General features: G+C 37.6%; 1 protein-coding gene across 6 annotated transcripts in view; it reads right to left on the bottom strand.

The window, feature by feature from the left end:
* Positions 1-19469, bottom strand: part of Fstl5 (follistatin-like 5) — a 635736-nt gene that overhangs the window by 100631 nt on the left and 515636 nt on the right. For all 6 annotated transcript variants that reach the window (XM_006501262.1, XM_017319517.1, XM_006501263.1 and 3 more), the window contains exon 10: positions 15803-15937. In XM_006501262.1, the coding sequence (XP_006501325.1) occupies positions 15803-15937 (135 nt within the window). The remainder of the gene's footprint in view (positions 1-15802; positions 15938-19469) is intronic.

The raw sequence follows: 19469 nt of genomic DNA, 5'->3' as shown, positions 1-19469 counted from the left end.
TGAGGCAAGCTAAGAATGGTTCTACCTATCTTTAAGACTAGGCCTAGAAGCTTCTAACCTCTGTTCAATCTAATCTTCTACAAGCCTGGGCACTGAAAGTTTCAGCATCCAGCCTCCACCTGCTAACCTAGGCCTAGAATATTTCAGCCTCCAAGACTTACTGATGCATAAACTCATGCTTTCTAGTTCATGCTGAACTTTGGTTGGCCAGGTCAACTCAGTTGTTCTGGATCTAGGCTAACTGATTCAAATTGTCTTCTCTCCACTTCTGATGGATTTGGATTCCTTGGAAAGATTGCTTCAAACTCAACTGCTCTTGTACTTTACTAAACTGAACTGATCTACAGAATCCCCACACTCACCAGACAACTTGAAGTAAGTCAACTTGCCCTCACTGTTATTTAAGTAGCCCCTCTTTCCTGTCTATTCTTATGAGAGCTGTGCTTATACTATTTCTGACTTGTTCTGTTAAACCTTTCTCTGATTCATCATTTTGTCTGCATCTAATTAGGCATCATTGTTTAGGAATAAAGGTATGCATTAAAGGCTTGTTTGTATTCTCGCCAGAGGGACTAAATGTATGTTTAAGGGCTGTCTGTATTCTAGCCAGAGGGATTAAAGGCTTGCATTCGAGCCAGGGTGATTAAGGTATGTGACATGTCTACATACCTGTTGGATAATATCTTTGGATGTGATTCCTTACAGAAGCAGCCATGCTGCTGGACTAACATTCCGCCAGAGCTCTCCATGTTCCCTGCAATTTTGTTCTGCATTTCTTATTATTGTAAAATTGAAGAGCTATTACCCTTTGATTTTAGTAGATGTTTCCTTTAAAAGTAAGGGGTACTTCAATGTGAATCAGGGCATTGGAGATTCAAACTTCCTTGTCTCTGAAATGTCGTCTTAAAACTAAATGGAAGTTTTCATTTTGGTTGTGGATTCATCTATATTATGTATTTATTTAGCACAACACTTACCCATGTATTACTTGTATTGCTGTGTCCCTAGTAAATCTTTAGAGATTAGGATTTTTTTTCAGACACATAGCACACACAGATAGTCTCTGCACTACACAGCCTAAGGGAAGAAGATCACATCTATATAGGAAGTGGAGGCTAGACAAGACATCAAGTCTATCTCTATGATAAATAAACAATTGATAAAAAGATAACATATTGTCAATATATCCACATTGTTTCCTCTGACATTTCATTCAATTCTATGGAAGATAACCCAGAAATTATAGTCTAACCTTAAAAATAATAAAATTATAATTAGTAAATAAATTGTACTATGTACCTAAGCATATACACATTCTATCCTTTGCTTGACAATATTATATTATGAAAATTACAATATATAGTTTTTCTCTAGAGAATAATTTCAGTGTTATGAGTAGAAATATATTTAGAAAAATATTGGCTTTCCAGTATAACATGTTAAAGATGGGAACCTAAATATCTCATCTACTCTTTGCACAGATTCACTGTTCAAAATGGTAGGGATGAGAATAAATATACTCAAAGAGAGACAGTGATAAAAGTAGAGGCGGGCCATCCTACTGGGGATATAATTTCATGAAAGATTGAGGTGTCTTTTGAGATATTTAATATTTAAAACTTCATGTGTAATGCATATATGAAAGCATGAACCCAGTTGTAAAACAGGGATTCCGAGTAATCATTCTTCCCGGCCCATCCCCCACAGCTCATCCCTGTCAGAATTAGAGACAATTATGGAGAATATGTGTGTTGTCAGCATTCGCAAAGAGATTCCCACCTACCCAACCCACTCACTGGTTAAGAAGTCATAGGTCAAAAGGGCATGGATGAATAACTGGCCTCCCTGTACATGGTTAATAAGAATCCAAATTGTGGGTTGACATTTCTGGACATGGTTAATAAAATGCACACCATCGTTTGACATTTCATCTGCACACGGTTAATAAGAATGTATGTAGTCGCCTAACATTTCTGCACATTGTTAATAAATATACATGACATAGGTGGACATGACAAAACTGAAAGCAAGTATCTCATTTTAACCTCTCATGCCTACCTGCCTGTATAAAAGATACATGTTATCTTTATTCTTTGTATATTTATATTATATTTGAATGATTTCTTTTCAGAGGACTCTTAGAAAATTATTAAACAATTGTGATTGTACTTTTTAAAATAGAAAAGGAGCAGAGAATGAAGGAAAGGCCATCCAGAGGCCACCCTACCTAGGGATCCATCCCATCTGCAGACACCAAACCCCGGTACTGTTACTGGTGACAAGAATCACTTGCTGACAGGAGCCTGGTATGGCTGTTCCCTGAGAAGTTCTAACAGCACCTGATTAATACTCAGATACTTACAGCCAACCATTGGACTGAGCCCAGAGACCCCATCGGGAGATATAGCAGAAGGATTGATGGAGTTGAAGGGGATTGCAACCCCATAAGAAGAACACTATCATCTAACCAGACCACCCAGAGCTACCAGGGACTACACTACCAACCAAAACACATACAAGGAAGTATCCATGACTCCAGATACTTATGTATCAGAGGACTGCCTTATCTGGCATCAATGTGAGGGGAGGCCCTTGGTCCTGTGGAGGCTTGATGCTCCAGTGTAGGGGAGATGCTAGAGCAGTGAGGCAGGAGTAGGTGAGTGGAGCACCCTCATAGAGGCAATGGAGGGAGGAGAGAGCAGATAGGATGGGGGGGGTGTTGTGGAAGAGAAACTGTGAAAGGGGATGTCACTTGAAATATAAACAAATAAAATGATTAATTAAAAGAATATTAAGCACACAGTTATATATAAAACAAGCTTAATGCATGTTTTAGAAATAGAGACACTCAAAAGGAATACAATTATCTCAACACCATCAAAAAAAGTCTAAGAAGAGTAAATTGTTTTCTATGGTTATCACTGGAAATATTTCATAATTCTAAAATACAAATAAATATTCATTAATTTTATTTGTGATATCTTCAAAACATTATTTTTGGATTTTTTCTATAATATATTTTGAAAGTTTTAAATGTAATTTTAGAGAACCAGTACATATACACTAGTTTTCCTAACACTGTGTATATCTTTAAATATACACAGACACACATCATTAATTTTAATAATAACTGAGAATTCCATTGCAAAGCTCTACACATTTATTTAACTAATTTCTTTCTGATAGATGTTCAGATTCACTAAAATACACAAACTGTAGCTTCTTCTTATTGCTCTTATTTATTTATTTTTTGCTTTTACTTCAAAGTTTATAGAGATTTTTATATTGAACAATGCCACTGTATAAAAATTAGTTACCATGCCTAAAATTATATAAATAAAATGTCATTAAATAATAAATGTGCTTTGTGTAATATGTTTTTAGGCTAGCAAATCTCAAATGTATAATATGTGCATATAAACTCAAGGAAATAAAGTAAAATAAGATAGATTTTATCTTTATTTGTCATGGGGAATAGTGATTTGTAACTGTTCACAACTGCTATAAACCTGACAATTTAGTAACATTCAGATCATATGCTTCCATTTTACATGACTCAGTGCTGTTATCATAAAAAATGATCACATATTAAAAATGGTTTAAATCAATATCATTGGAAACAATATTATTTTTAAAAGTATAGGCTTCAGATACTGAATGATAAGGCAGATCATTTGAGAATGTGCTGGCAACAATTGAAAAGATTTATTATAAAATTTACTTCATGGATATGGTAGTGTTGGCCAAATTAAATATCATAAATAATTTAACCGGTGATAAAAATAAATCCTATTGAATAATAAAAGATTATCAGATATTTATTTCATAATGAACTTACTATTCACTTGACTATAATATTGTCATGCAGACATGCACGATATTTCCTTCAATCCATACAACCTTCCATTTATTCATTTCCACTTTCACATAAATGGGTTTGTGTGCTTGGAATACCACAACCAGCTCTGCCTCCAGGTTTGCATCATCATACTCAAATAATTGCATTCTTTAAGCCACTTTAAAACTTTCTTCTTCTTTTAAAATAGACAAACATACCATAAATGTTCTATATCTTTAAAAGGTTTTGCAGAGCTGGAGAAAGGGTTCAGGGATTAGAGAGCTTGCTGTTCTTCTGAAGAACTAGATTTCAAGTCCCAGCATCCATCTGGGACAGCCGATAACCAGCTTTGTATCCCTACCTCCTAGCTTCGGAGGATCCAAAACAGTCTTCCAACTACTATGATCACCTGCATGCATGTGGACAAACAGACACACACACACATATACAAACACACACACACACACACACATTTTAAAGAAACTATAATCTTAAAAATATGTTTTAAGATTTTTTTGTACAAATAACTGCATTTTATCATATATTTAAGTCTTTATAGTTAAATTACAGCTACTGCCCTTCCGCGCGACTCGAGCCCCGGGCTACCTTGCCAGCAAAGTCTTGCCCAACACCTGCAAGGGCCCACACGGGACTCCCCACGGGATCCTAAGACCTCTGGTGAGTGGAACACAGCGCCTGCCCCAATCCAATCGCGCGGAACCTGAGACTGTGGTACATATGGAAGCAGGCTACCCGGGCTTGATCTGGGGCACAAACCCCTTCTGCTCCACTCGAGCCCCGGGTTACCTTGCCAGCGGAGTCGCCTGACACCCGTAAGGGCCCACACAGGATTCCACACGGGATCCTAAGACCTCTAGTGAGTGGAACACAACTTCTGCCAGGAGTCTGGTTCGAACACCAGATATCTGGGTACCTGCCCTGCAAGAAGAGAGCTTGCCTGCAGAGAATACTCTGCCCACTGAAACTAAGGAGAGTGCTACCCTCAAGGTCTGCTCATAGAGGCTAACAGAGTCACCTGAAGAACAAGCTCTTAACAGTGACAACTAAAACAGCTAGCTTCAGAGATTACCAGATGGCAAAAGGCAAACGTAAGAATCCTACTAACAGAAATCAAGACCACTCACCATCATCAGAACGCAGCACTCCCACCCCACCTAGTCCTGGGCACCCCAACACAACCGAAAATCTAGACCCAGATTTAAAAACATTTCTCATGATGATGATAGAGGACATCAAGAAGGACTTTCATAAGTCACTTAAAGAATTACAGGAGAGCACTGCTAAAGAGTTACAGGCCCTTAAAGAAAAGCAGGAAAACACAGCCAAACAGGTAGAAATCATTAAAGAAAAACAGGAAAACACATCCAAACAGGTGATGGAAATGAACAAAACCATACTAGAACTAAAAGGGGAAGTAGACACAATAAAGAAAACCCAAAGCGAGGCAACGCTGGAGATAGAAACCCTAGGAAAGAGATCTGGAACCATAGATGCGAGCATCAGCAACAGAATACAAGAAATGGAAGAGAGAATCTCAGGTGCAGAAGATTCCATAGAGAACATCGACACAACAGTCAAAGAAAATACAAAATGCAAAAGGATCCTAACTCAAAACATCCAGGTAATCCAGGACACAATGAGAAGACCAAACCTACGGATAATAGGAATTGATGAGAATGAAGATTTTCAACTTAAAGGGCCAGCTAATATCTTCAACAAAATAATAGAAGAAAACTTCCCAAACATAAAAAAAGAGATGCCCATGATCATACAAGAAGCCTACAGAACTCCAAATAGACTGGACCAGAAAAGAAATTCCTCCTGACACATAATAATCAGAACAACAAATGCACTAAATAAAGATAGAATATTAAAAGCAGTAAGGGAGAAAGGTCAAGTAACATATAAAGGAAGGCCTATCAGAATTACACCAGACTTTTCACCAGAGACTATGAAAGCCAGAAGAGCCTGGACAGATGTTATACAGACACTAAGAGAACACAAATGCCAGCCCAGGCTACTATACCCGGCCAAACTCTCAATTACCATAGATGGTGAAACCAAAGTATTCCACGACAAAAAAAAATTCACACAATATCTTTCCACGAATCCAGCCCTTCAAAGGATAATAACAGAAAAGAAGCAATACAAGGACGGAAATCACGCCCTAGAACAACCAGGAAAGTAATCATTCAACAAACCAAAAAGAAGAAAGCCACAAGAACAGAATGCCAACTCTAACAACAAAAATAAAAGGAAGCAACAATTACTTTTTCTTAATATCTCTTAATATCAATGGACTCAATTCCCCAATAAAAAGACCTAGACTAAAAGACTGGCTACACAAACAGGACCCAACATTCTGCTGCTTACAGGAAACCCATCTCAGGGAAAAAGGCAGACACTACCTCAGAGTGAAAGGCTGGAAAACAATTTTCCAAGCAAATGGACTGAAGAAACAAGCTGGAGTAGCCATTTTAATATCGGATAAAATCGACTTCCAACCCAAAGTTATCAAAAAAGACAAGGAGGGACACTTCATACTCATCAAAGGTAAAATCCTCCAAGAGAAACTCTCAATTCTGAATATCTACGCACCAAATGCAAGGGCAGCCACATTCATTAAAGACACTTTAGTAAAGCTCAGAGCATACATTGCACCTCACACAATAATAGTGGGAGACTTCAACACACCACTTTCTTCAAAGGACAGATCGTGGAAACAGAAACTAAACAGGGACACAGTGAAACTAACAGAAGTTATGAAACAAATGGACCTGACAGATATCTACAGAACATTTTATCCTAAAACAAAAGGATATACCTTCTTCTCAGCACCTCACGGGACCTTCTCCAAAATTGACCATATAATTGGTCACAAAACAGGCCTCAATAGATACAAAAATATTGAAATTGTCCCATGTATCCTATCAGACCACCATGGCCTAAGACTGATCTTCAATAACAACATAAATAATGGAAAGCCAACATTCACGTGGAAACTGAATAACACTCTTCTCAATGATACCTTGGTCAAGGAAGGAATAAAGAAAGAAATTAAAGACTTTTTAGAGTTTAATGAAAATGAAGCCACAACGTACCCAATCCTATGGGACACAATGAAAGCATTTCTAAGAGGGAAACTCATAGCTCTGAGTGCCTCCAAGAAGAAACGGGAGACAGCACATACTAGCAGTTTGACAAAACATCTAAAAGCCCTAGAAAAAAGGAAGCAAATTCACCCAAGAGGAGTAGAAGGCAAGAAATAATCAAACTCAGGGGTGAAATCAACCAAGTGGAAACAAGAAGAACTATTCAAAGAATTAGCCAAATGAGGAGTTGGTTCTTTGAGAAAATCAACAAGATAGATAAACCCTTAGCTGGACTCACTAAAGGGCACAGGGACAAAATCCTAATTAACAAAATCAGAAATGAAAAGGGAGACATAACAACAGATCCTGAAGAAATCCAAAACACCATCAGATCCTTCTACAAAAGGATATACTCAACAAAACTGGAAAACCTGGACGAAATGGACAAATTTCTGCACAGATAGCAGGTACCAAAGTTGAATCAGGATCAAGTTGATCATCTAAACAGTCCCATATCACCTAAAGCAATAGAAGCAGTTATTAATAGTCTCCCAACCAAAAAAAGCCCAGGACCAGATGGGTTTAGTGCAGAGTTCTATCAGACCTTCAAAGAAGATCTAATTCCAGTTCTGCACAAACTATTTCACAAAATAGAAGTAGAAGGTACTCTACCCAACTCATTTTATGAAGCCACTATTACTCTGATACCTAAACCACAGAAAGATCCAACAAAGATAGAGAACTTCAGACCAATTTCTCTTATGAATATCGATGCAAAAATCCTCAATAAAATTCTCGCTAACCGAATCCAAGAACACATTAAAGCAATCATCCATCCTGACCAGTAGGTTTTATTCCAGGGATGCAGGGATGGTTTAATATACGAAAATCCATCAATGTAATCCATTATATAAACAAACTCAAAGACGAAAACCACATGATCATCTCGTTAGATGCAGAAAAAGCATTTGACAAGATCCAACACCCATCCATGATAAAAGTTTTGGAAAGATCAGGAATTCAAGGCCCATACCTAAACATGATAAAAGCAATCTACAGCAAACCAGTAGCCAACATCAAAGTAAATGGAGAGAAGCTGGAAGCAATCCCACTAAAATCAGAGACTAGACAAGGCTGCCCACTTTCTCCCTACCTTTTCAACATAGTACTTGAAGTATTAGCCAGAGCAATTCGACAACAAAAGGAGATCAAGGGGATACAAATTGGAAAAGAGGAAGTCAAAATATCACTTATTGCAGATGATATGATAGTATATATAAGTGACCCTAAAAATTCTACCAGAGAACTCCTAAACCTGATAAACAGCTTCGGTGAAGTAGCTGGATATAAAATAAACTCAAACAAGTCAATGGCCTTTCTCTATACAAAGAATAAACAGGCTGAGAAAGAAATTAGGGAAACAACACCCTTCTCAATAGTCACAAATAATATAAAATATCTTGGCATAACTCTAACTAAGGAAATGAAAGATCTGTATGATAAAAACTTCAAATCACTGAAGAAAGAAATTAAGGAAGATCTCAGAAGATGGAAAGATCTCCCATGCTCATGGATTGGCAGGATCAACATTGTAAAAATGGCTATCTTGCCAAAAGCAATCTACAGATTCAATGCAATCCCCATCAAAATTGCAACTCAATTCTTCACCGAATTGGAAGGAGCAATTTGCAAATTTGTCTGGAATAACAAAAAACCTAGGATAGCAAAAAGTCTTCTCAAGGATAAAAGAACTTCTGGCGGAATCACCATGCCAGACCTAAAGCTTTACTACAGAGCAATTGTGATAAAAACTGCATGGTACTGGTATAGAGACAGACAAGTAGACCAATGGAATAGAATTGAAGACCCAGAAATGAACCCACACACCTATGGTCACTTGATCTTCGACAAGGGAGCTAAAACCATCCAGTGGAAGAAAGACAGCATTTTCAACAATTGGTGCTGGCACAACTGGTTGTTATCATGTAGAAGAATGCGAATCGATCCATACTTATCTCCTTGTACTAAGGTCAAATCTAAGTGGATCAAGGAACTTCACATAAAACCAGAGACACTGAAACTTATAGAGGAGAAAGTGGGGAAAAGCCTTGAAGATATGGGCACAGGGGAAAAATTCCTGAACAGATCAGCAATGGCTTGTGCTGTAAGATCGAGAATTGACAAATGGGACCTAATGAAACTCCAAAGTTTCTGCAAGGCAAAAGACACCGTCAATAAGACAAAAAGACCACCAACAGATTGGGAAAGGATCTTTACCTATCCTAAATCAGATAGGGGACAAATATCCAACATATATAAAGAACTCAAGAAGGTGGACTTCAGAAAATCAAATAACCCCATTAAAATATGGGGCTCAGAACTGAACAAAGAATTCTCACCTGAGGAATACCGAATGGCAGAGAAGCACCTGAAAAAAATGTTCAACATCCTTAATCATCAGGGAAATGCAAATCAAAACAACCCTGAGATTCCACCTCACACCAGTCAGAATGGCTAAGATCAAAAATTCAGGTGACAGCAGATGCTGGCGTGGATGTGGAGAAAGAGGAATACTCCTCCATTGTTGGTGGGAGTGTAGGCTTGTACAACCACTCTGGAAATCAGTCTGGCGGTTCCTCAGAAAATTGGACATAGTACTACCGGAGGATCCAGCAATACCTCTCCTGGGCATATATCCAGAAGATGCCCCAACTGGTAAGAAGGACACATGCTCCACTATGTTCATAGCAGCCTTATTTATAATAGCCAGAAGCTGGAAAGAACCTAGATGTCCCTCAACAGAGGAATGGATACAGAAAATGTGGTACATCTACACAATGGAGTACTACTCAGCTATTAAAAAGAATGAATTTATGAAATTCCTAGCCAAATGGATGGACCTGGAGGGCATCATCCTGAGTGAGTAACACATTCACAAAGAAACTCACACAATATGTACTCACTGATAAGTGGATATTAGCCCCAAACCTAGGATACCCAAGATATAAGATATAATTTGCTAAACACATGAAACTCAAGAAGAATGAAGACTGAAGTGTGGACACTATGCCCCTCCTTAGATATGGGAACAAAACACCCATGGAAGGAGTTACAGAGACAAAGTTTGGAGCTGAGATGAAAGGATGGACCATGTAGAGACCTCCATATCCAGGGATCCACCCCATAATCAGCATCCAAACGCTGACACCATTGCATACACTAGCAAGATTTTATTGAAAGGACCCAGATGTAGCTGTCTCTTGTGAGACTATGCCGGGGCCTAGCAAACACAGAAGTGGATGCTCACAGTCAGCTAATGGATGGATCATAGGGCTCCCAATGGAGGAGCTAGAGAAAGTAGCCAAGGAGCTAAAGGGATCTGCAAACCTATAGGTGGAACAACATTATCAACTAACCAGTACCCCGGAGCTCTTGACTCTAGCTGCATATATATCAAAAGATGGCCTAGTCGGCCATCACTGGAAAGAGAGGCCCATTGGACTTGCAAACTTTATATGCCCCAGTACAGGGGAACACCAGGGCCAAAAAGGGGGAGTGGGTGGGCAGGGGAGTGGGGGTGGGTGGATATGGGGGACTTTTGGTATAGCATTGGAAATGTAAATGAGCTAAATACCTAATAAAAAATGGAAAAAAAAATTCTGACCCAAAGAATAAAAAGCTCCATAAAGAGCTGTGTGTGTGTGTGTGTGTAAAAAAAAAAAAAATTACAGCTACTACAATTTTACATATTGAATATCATGTCTAAATTGTTTATTCATGTAAGTAACCCGATATAGAATTTAACCCATTTAGAACATTCTTATAAAGTGACAGAAAGGTAAACTTTCTATTGGTATCCCCAAGTTAAGGCTTATAAGCCTTTCTATGGGCTGTTGCACAGGCAACAGATCGGTAGAGACAGTCTATACTATACCAATGGATGTGGAGCTCATGGGTGACAGACTGATGACAGAAGAGAAAATACATTCTGAAGTGGCCTTTAAGAGCTTTGGCAATACTAGGCTACCGTGTTACAAATGAATTCAGAATTGGTAAATGGCACTAACATGAGTAGGCATCCAATGTTAGAACTAATTTACTTCTAAAAACAAACACTCTCTTCAAGACTCTTAATTTTTGTTTCATAATTAAAAACTTATCCAAATATATTAAGTCTTATTAACATAAATGGCCTCTTTTATGCCAGCCAGTGGTGGCACATACAGCACTTAGGAGGCAGAAGCAAATCACTATTAGTTTGAGGCTAGCTTGGTCTACATAGTGAGTTTCAAGACAGCCAAAGGTATGCACAGCAACTCTGTCTCAAAACACCATTTAAAAAGAAAGCTTTTAATGTATGAAATTTGTAAAAGGATTATTGTACTAAGCTACCATTGTCAACTTTAACAATCTGACATTGAAAAAGAAACATATACAGAATACATATATCATCACAGCATGTTTAATATTTTTAGACTACAATATACAATATACAAAATAACTACAACATAGAAAACTTATAAACCATGTTTTACCATGGTCAATTAGCTACATTAACCCCATTTCTTCCTAAAATCCTGGCCAGATGTGATGTAATTTTTGCTTGGGTTTATGTAGCCAGTAGCTTCAACATTCCCTATGGCCAACAGATTGTTCTTCATGTACTTTAACCCTAAAGGTGAGTCTTTGCCAGCTGAGCACAGCTGAGAGTGGATATGTATAAAGCGTTTGCCAAATGTAAAATGTTTTCTTATAAATAGCGTATGTCCTTTGTCTAAATCCACACATACACTTCACATTATCCTCTCCAAATTCCTGTTATAAGCATCACACGTTTACCTATGACTCACCCATTGCATCTTACTTACTATACTGTAAGCTTAAAATTAAAAAGTCAGAGTGTCAGTTAGGAGTCCTTTTTTGCAATTCAGTTACTCACTGAAAAAACTTACAGTGGAGTTTGCTGACAAAAATCAAGCTCTGTGGTCCAAAAGATTAAAGTTGAAAGTCGTTTCTGAGTTGCTGCCCATCTGATGCTTTTCTCAAGTAGTCTCTCCACAGGGTCATGATGCTAGAAAATGAACTATGGGGAAACTGTGATTGATAGCACTGTGACTGTCCTATCATGTACGAAATAACTGGGTTATAGCTGCAAGGCCGTCACTAAACAAAGTATGCATTTTGCGATTTATTGAGCACCTAAATCTCCCTTCAGTGTTATACTGTAAATCGAAGCTCCATACTTCACCACAACTTTCAGAAAGGAAACTGAAGATGAACACCCCGCCATCTTCACTGACAGTTCTTAAATGTGAAGTGGTTGGACTTGTAGCTTTGATTTGACTCTTTCTCTAACACAAGTGATTTTGTGGAGTGGAGAGAATCTGAACTTTACTTAAAATATTTCAATATCCATACTCTAGAAAAATATGTTTGTTTTCAGAGAGCAGAGTTTATTTTTCTTAGATGTGAAAAGAAATATTTCTTATGTTTTTTGGTCAATAAACATTCTTATGTACTCAAATCCATCTATCACTACATGTATTTTATATTTATATGCATTCATTCAGTGTAGAAACTCTGATTTCCACCAGTCACTGGATTTTCCAGGTTTTTTTTTTTTTATTTAAAATAAAAACTTGCGAACAAGAATCCAGAAACTATTTTGAGAAAGTTAGCATGCATGAGTCAGATGAATATTCCTGTGTGCTAACTAGTCTGATAAGAACATCATTAATTACATATATGCATATATATTCCAACCAAAACTTCTTAGTTTGCTCATTTTTATTTTCTACTATAATAGAAGAAAATGAAGCTCTAAGTGGGCAAGTGACAAGTTCAAATCACAGAACTGACAGGTGACCCAACCCTGTCCTATTACAAAAAGAATTCTTTTCCATTATACCAGAATGTGTGTGTGTGTGTGTGTGTGTGTGTGTGTGTGTGTGTGTGTGTGCTGTAACATCTAAAATGGAATATTGCTTTTGGAAAAGTTTTTTAAAAAGTACATAATACCCAACATACAGTCCACAGAACTCAAAAAGATCAACAAACTGAAGAGCCCAAGTGAGGGGGCCACAGTCCCACTTGGGAGAGAGAAAAAAGTAACTAGAAGTGGAGAGGGAGGGAGGGAACTGTGAGGGAAAGTGGATGGGGCCTGGGAGGAAGAAGAGAAACTGATCTGGTATTGGGTGAGGGAAAAGGAGTGAGATCCAGCAGAAAGAATGGAAACAGGCAACCTGGGGAGGTAGGAGGTTGGGGGGATGCTTCAGAATTCACCAAAGACCTAGGAGGTGAGAGACTCTCAGTACTCAAAGGGACATACCTTAGATGAAATCCTCAACAGTAGGGGGTGGGAACTTACAGTGTCCACCTCCAGCAAAAAGACAGGGCACCAAGTAAGGGAGAGGGTTGTCATCCCTCAGCCAAAACTCTGACCCATAATTGTTTCTATCTGAAAGAATTGCACAGATGGAAATAGAGGGGAACATGAGGAAATGAAGGTCCAGTGACAGACCCAAACTTGGATCTGGCTCAAGGGGAGACCCCCAAGATCTGACACTTACTGAGGCTATGGAGCACTCACTAAAAGGGACTTATTATGACTGCACTCAGGAAGGTCCAACAAGCAGCTGAAAGAGTCAAATGCAGATATTTGTATCCAACCAATGGTCAGAAGCTGCTGACCCCTGTGATTGAATTAGGGAAAGGATGTAAGAAGCTGAAAAGGAGGCCGTCCCTGTAGGGTGACCAGCAGTCTCAATTAACCTGGACCCTTGAAATCTCTCAAACACTGGGCCCAGCTGATATGAGGCCCCCAACACATAATACAGCACAGGACTGCTGGGTCTGTGTTCAGTCAGATCTGATGCACCTAACCCTCAAGAGACTGGAGGAACTAGGGAGTTTATAGACCAGGATGGGTAGAGGGTGGGGGATGGGACATCCTCATGGAGACAGGGGAGTGGGGAGGAGGTATGGCATGTGGAATAGTCAAAGGGTGGATGGAGGTGGGTGTAGGATAAAAATATGGAGTGTAAAAAAAAAAATAAATAAATAAATAAATAAATAAATAAATAACAAAAAGTTATTCTTTTTCTTGTAAATGGATGAAATAGGAAGAAAAAAAACTGCAGTGACTGTCAGGTTCTTTGGTTTTCTAAAAGACAGATGTCCAAATGGAAATGGCTGCTGTCTAAGTTCCTAAGTTGAACCGGAAGTAAGCCTTAACAGGGACAACCAAAAGACATCTATTTCCATAGCATAGCTTCTACTTAATTTCAGCTCTACCTTGCTGTTCAGAATTTCATAAGGGTACACTGTACCTGAAACACCACTAGGACCAGAGAAACCTAACACATTAAGATGAATAAAATTCTAGTTTAGGCACACTCAAGCTCAGTTCACATTCTTCTATAACTGTAATAGCAAATATAACTTTTAAGTACTTCCTAAAATCAATATTTTTACATCAGCATAATATGCATGGCATTAAAAAGAAAATTGGAATAATGAAGTAAAATGTTTCATGAATACAATCATAAATAGCAAATAAAAGGCCAGAATTTAGTTCCTTATAATTGGGTTTAAGAAAAAAACAAGTTAAAAAATGTAGTTAGTAGAGAAAATAAAAGGAATAAAGAAATTATAGCCTTTGTTTCTATTAGCAAGTTGGCTTTCATTTTTACTTTTCTGCCTTAAAACTATTCTACTTAAATATTACTTTATAATGACGATTGTTGTTCCTAGAAACAATCTATAGAAAATGTTGTACTGCTTGCCAGGTCTCAGTAGCCGCCTCTTGCTCTCTCATACTCACCTGAGTTCATTGATGTCACAGTGGATGTTTCTACCTTCATCAAATTAGGCTCAGAGAAATACACCCCAAACAAGAGGTACAAAACACCTGAAACTTGCAAAACTTACAACTGTCAAAGACTGATCCGTGAGCAGAGGTGATCCAGACCAAGTCATGAAACTGTCACCCTAGGGTCAATGTGAGCTTAAATACCTGAGCCTTTGCCCAGAATTCACTTAATAAAAAAACCTTCACCTGTAACAAACACATTATGTGCTGCTTTAATTATTCCCTTTCTGTAGCCACTGCCATAACACAACTGGATGAGTAAAATTAACAACACTGTATCCCGTATCACAGAATAGAGATGCATTTAAGTGTAATCAGGAGAAATTGTGAACTGTTTAATTTGAAGGATACTCTAATTAGCTTGAGTTCATCACAACTCCAGAATCCAAGAATTCTAGTGAACTATAAATATGTACAGGTATATAGGTGAAATAGCTTTGAATGTTTGTGCACAGTACACTTTTACCCAATCCAAAAAGATAATCATATGGCCCATGCTATGAGGACAAAGAATTTTTACTATAATAGACACTGGACAGGGTGGATCTGCTGCAGAGGTCACAACATAGCTGCTGCTTCAAAGGCTGCTATGTCACTGGCAGATCCAGAAAGAGGCAAAGTTAAAGCCACATATAAACACAGTGATGATTGTTTCAGGGCTTTAAATTTCACAAACTGTTTGGGAAAGGGATTTTTTAAGGATTTAAATTCTTGCATGAGCACACAGGAAGTCAGGGTCTGGAACATCTTATGTATACTCCTGTACTGCTGCTGATGCTGCAGAGAAAACTGCACCTGCTCTCAAACATCATCCAAACTATTTTAAGTGTTTTAAGATTTCCAATCTTCCTGAAAACAGAAATTGTTTGTTTTTATGTTCTGTGCATGTTGCAAATGGCAAAGCACAAATCTATAAAATATTCTGTTGTGTGTGTGTGTGTGTGTGTGTGCACGCGCGCTGGGGTGGGGCTCAATACATACGTGTCTTCCTAGCAGAATCTTCCACAAAAAGAGAAGAGATGTCTTCATCCACACCGGCTTCATTCCTAGCAATGCACGTGTATGCTCCTGTATCTTCATAACGGACATTGCTTATGTGGACCTCACTGCCATTTGCTGTGAACAGAAGGCAAATGCAACTTGTAAACTAGTCTCAGCTTTGGTACAGTGCATTCTGATTACACAGCCACACAGCTCACTAAGCTTGTCCTAATTAAACTGTTTTCCTTCCTGCTTCCTTACTTTGGAGATATGCCAAATTGCTCCAGAGGCTCTCAAGTGTTTGCACATTGTTATGTCACTCCATGGACGAGAGCTCCATACTAGCAAGTGCAAACATTTTAAATTTTATACCATTACCTTTTCCTATATTACATATGAAATATTTCATATAAATAGCTATCATCCTTTATGTGTTTACAGCTAAAACCCAATGTTTAAACAAAGCTTTTCTAAAACAAACAACAGCAATCCTATTCACTTAAAGGAACACATGTAAAAATCTGTCATGAATTCTATCTTTAAGTCAAGTTTCATTAAGGAAGTTTACAGTGTACTACTGTAATTAAGAGACTTTATTACATATTTGGAAATATTAAAGAGGGCAGTAAGATAATATCAAAATTGTCTGAAATTTCACCAAAAACTTACCAAAAATGGACTATGGTACAGAAATATAACCATTTTAAATATGAATAAAATTTCAAATCTTGGAGAGAGAACATTTTAACCTAATCCTTGAAAGATAAGTTGAATTTACCAACAGCAAAACCTAGGTACAATTAATCATGTATGACATGCTATCCAAATGCTGGGGACCTTCATACATCTTATTTAATAAACTACACAAGTAGTACTTATGTATGAGATGAGTCTGAGATTTGTAGGATGAATTCTTACAGGTCATTCAAATGAAATGATTTGATTTTTATGAAAACCACACCCTTCTACAGCTGTAATCTACTGCTGTCATGAGTTTTTATGTTCCTTTTCACCATTTCATATTTATGACATATTTATAGACTATGGCGATGTCTCTATAGTCTCTTGTATACTTGATCCTTGTTCCCCAGCCACAAGACCAATGAACTGTGGACTAGAACACTACGTTACATGTCAAGTTAATAAGAGTTAAATTGGTGTGGTTGAGTTAGAGGCGAGGGGTTGTTTGAGATAGGAGTGCTGAGAAAATTAAGGGTGTCTTCTCCCACAGAAACTATCAGAAACTGTAGTTTGAATGTAAAATACCTCCATAGATACATATCTTTGAGCACTGGCTTCCCAGAAAGTAGCACTGATTTGGAAGTTTGTGGATTCTTTAGGAGGTATAGTCTTTCTAAGGTAAATATAGTGGGAAGAAGCCATGATGCTTAAAGAACAGACTCATTTCCTTCTCTCTATTAAGTTCCTCATTGCCAAAGCAATGTGATCAGCCAGTCTCCTTCCATCTTGCCTTTGCTGCCATAATGGAATGTATGCCTCCAAGTTGAGAACAGAATAAATCCTTTTCTCCTTAAGATGCTTCTCTCAGCTATTCAGTCCCAACATCAACAAGTAACTAATACAGAAGAAAATGTCTGGCTCAACTTGTCTGTCCCAGTGATTGAGATTAATAGCTCTTCCACTTGCCTGTAGATATGCCGCCAAAAACCTATCAGTGGGGAGCGAGTCCCCAAGGAAGAACTGATACTGAAGTTCATTTCTCTTTCACATCACTTGCTAATTTTAATTTTCTCTTTTATTATTTTTAGCTTTGAGTTCTTACTGTTCAGTTGTAGTTTAGCTGATCAGTCCACTGAACAGGCTGCCTTTCCCCACCAACACTCTACATCATTTTCACGAGTGTTTGTCATACCTGTGTCCCATACGTTTTCTTGTTCATTTACCATTATCCACTTACCTCCAATTTTCCATCCCCTCTTCATTGTCTCTTAATTAGAAACAGCCTATAAATCTATTCACTGCTCAGAAAATCTCTAGGATATATTTACTAGCTTTTAAAATGTACTGAATATTATTTGACTTTGCTTATTTTTCTAGAGTTTTTTTTTTTTTTTCGGTTAATCATTAGTTTATTTATTTGAGATCTCTTGAACTTTTTTATTTTCGTTATCTTTTGGGCATAGTGTGTGTGTATAGGGGGTGTAATCACTTAGAACTTTAAATTGTCCTCTCAAAACTGCCTGGATCTTATCCTACTATTTTAATTTAATTACAAGAATTTTCATTTTGCCCTCCAATTTACTTTGTGACCCAGGGATCTTCCAAAGAATATTATTTAGTGTCCAAGTATATGGATACTTTCTGTAGTTTCTCCTGTTGATTTCCAGTTATACTTTAATCTGATAAGAGACAAGGAATTATTACAATTTTAATAGGGCTTGCCTTATGACCTAGAATGTGATAAATCTTCCACAGAGAAGCTTCCACAGATCACTGAGAAGAGTATATGTGTATGTGTATATATATATATATATATATATATATATATATATATATATATATATATATATATAAACATTTGGTAGGATACTATGAAGAGAGCTATGAATTCAGTTGACCTGTGGTATAATTAAACTCTCATGTTCCTTCATAGATTTCTATTTTTTGAGGAAATACCAAATATTCAAGTAGTATATTTAAGGCTTTAACTTATATCTATCATTAAATGTAAATGTCCTTGTTTTCTAAGTTATAAAATAAATAGAAATGATCAGGAAGCTATGTCTTGTTCTCAATAAATCAGTAAGTAAGAAGGACACTCAGCCCATCAAAGAGGATTGGCTCTCATGTCCTTCTAGAAGAAAATTTTGCCTCTTTCAAAATAAAATCCCCTGCTTCCCTCCTGATGTTTATGGTCCTTTCTGTGCTGTCCCCTCTCTCCTGTCCTGCATCTCTAGAATATGTCCCTCAAATCAGTGACTTTCCACCAAGAGATTCAACTTTTTCTTAGTCCTTTTTCTTTTGTGCCAGAGCCTGGAATGGAAAATGTGTATTTCTTCATTCTCATTTCTAATCTCACCAAAGAGAATGCTATTGATGCTTCTTTTCTTTTTTTTTTAATTTAATTTTATTTGTAATTCAGTTTTTACACTTCATATTCCATTTCTCACCTCTCCCCATACACCCTCCGACTGCTCCACATCCCACACCTTCTCCCCACCCCACCCCATCTCTACATGGATGCCCCTACCCCACCTGACCTCTAAACTCCCTGGGGCCTCCAGTCTCTTTAGGGTGCTTCTTTTCAAAACACTATCACCACAAGCTGAAGACCCAGCACTGAGATGGACTTCAGGATTCTCCTCTGAACTTTCTATGCATCTAGGAGTGCTAAACATGTCCTTCATATTAACATTTTATTTTTTCTGTGGTATTCCTGGGGGTTGGCTCCTTGATGAATTTTCCTCTTTTTTTTACTATATATCTTAAAGTTGTATGCTGATAAAATGTTTGTGCTATCATAAGATTTTATTTTCCTTCATTTATGTATTATCATAAAGCACATAATTACTCAGTCCACGCAAGACTTTGATTTAAAACACTAATGCTAAAGAACACACCTAAATAAATAAATAATCATAGTATTGAACTAATCTCATAAACTACATTATCTATGGCATTCTATCAGTTTTTTCTCTTAAGTTGT

The sequence above is a fragment of the Mus musculus genome, chromosome 3 (genome assembly GCF_000001635.26).
Source record: "Mus musculus strain C57BL/6J chromosome 3, GRCm38.p6 C57BL/6J".
Classification (NCBI taxonomy): Eukaryota; Metazoa; Chordata; class Mammalia; order Rodentia; family Muridae; genus Mus; species Mus musculus.
This window is presented reverse-complemented; position numbering and strand designations above follow the sequence as displayed.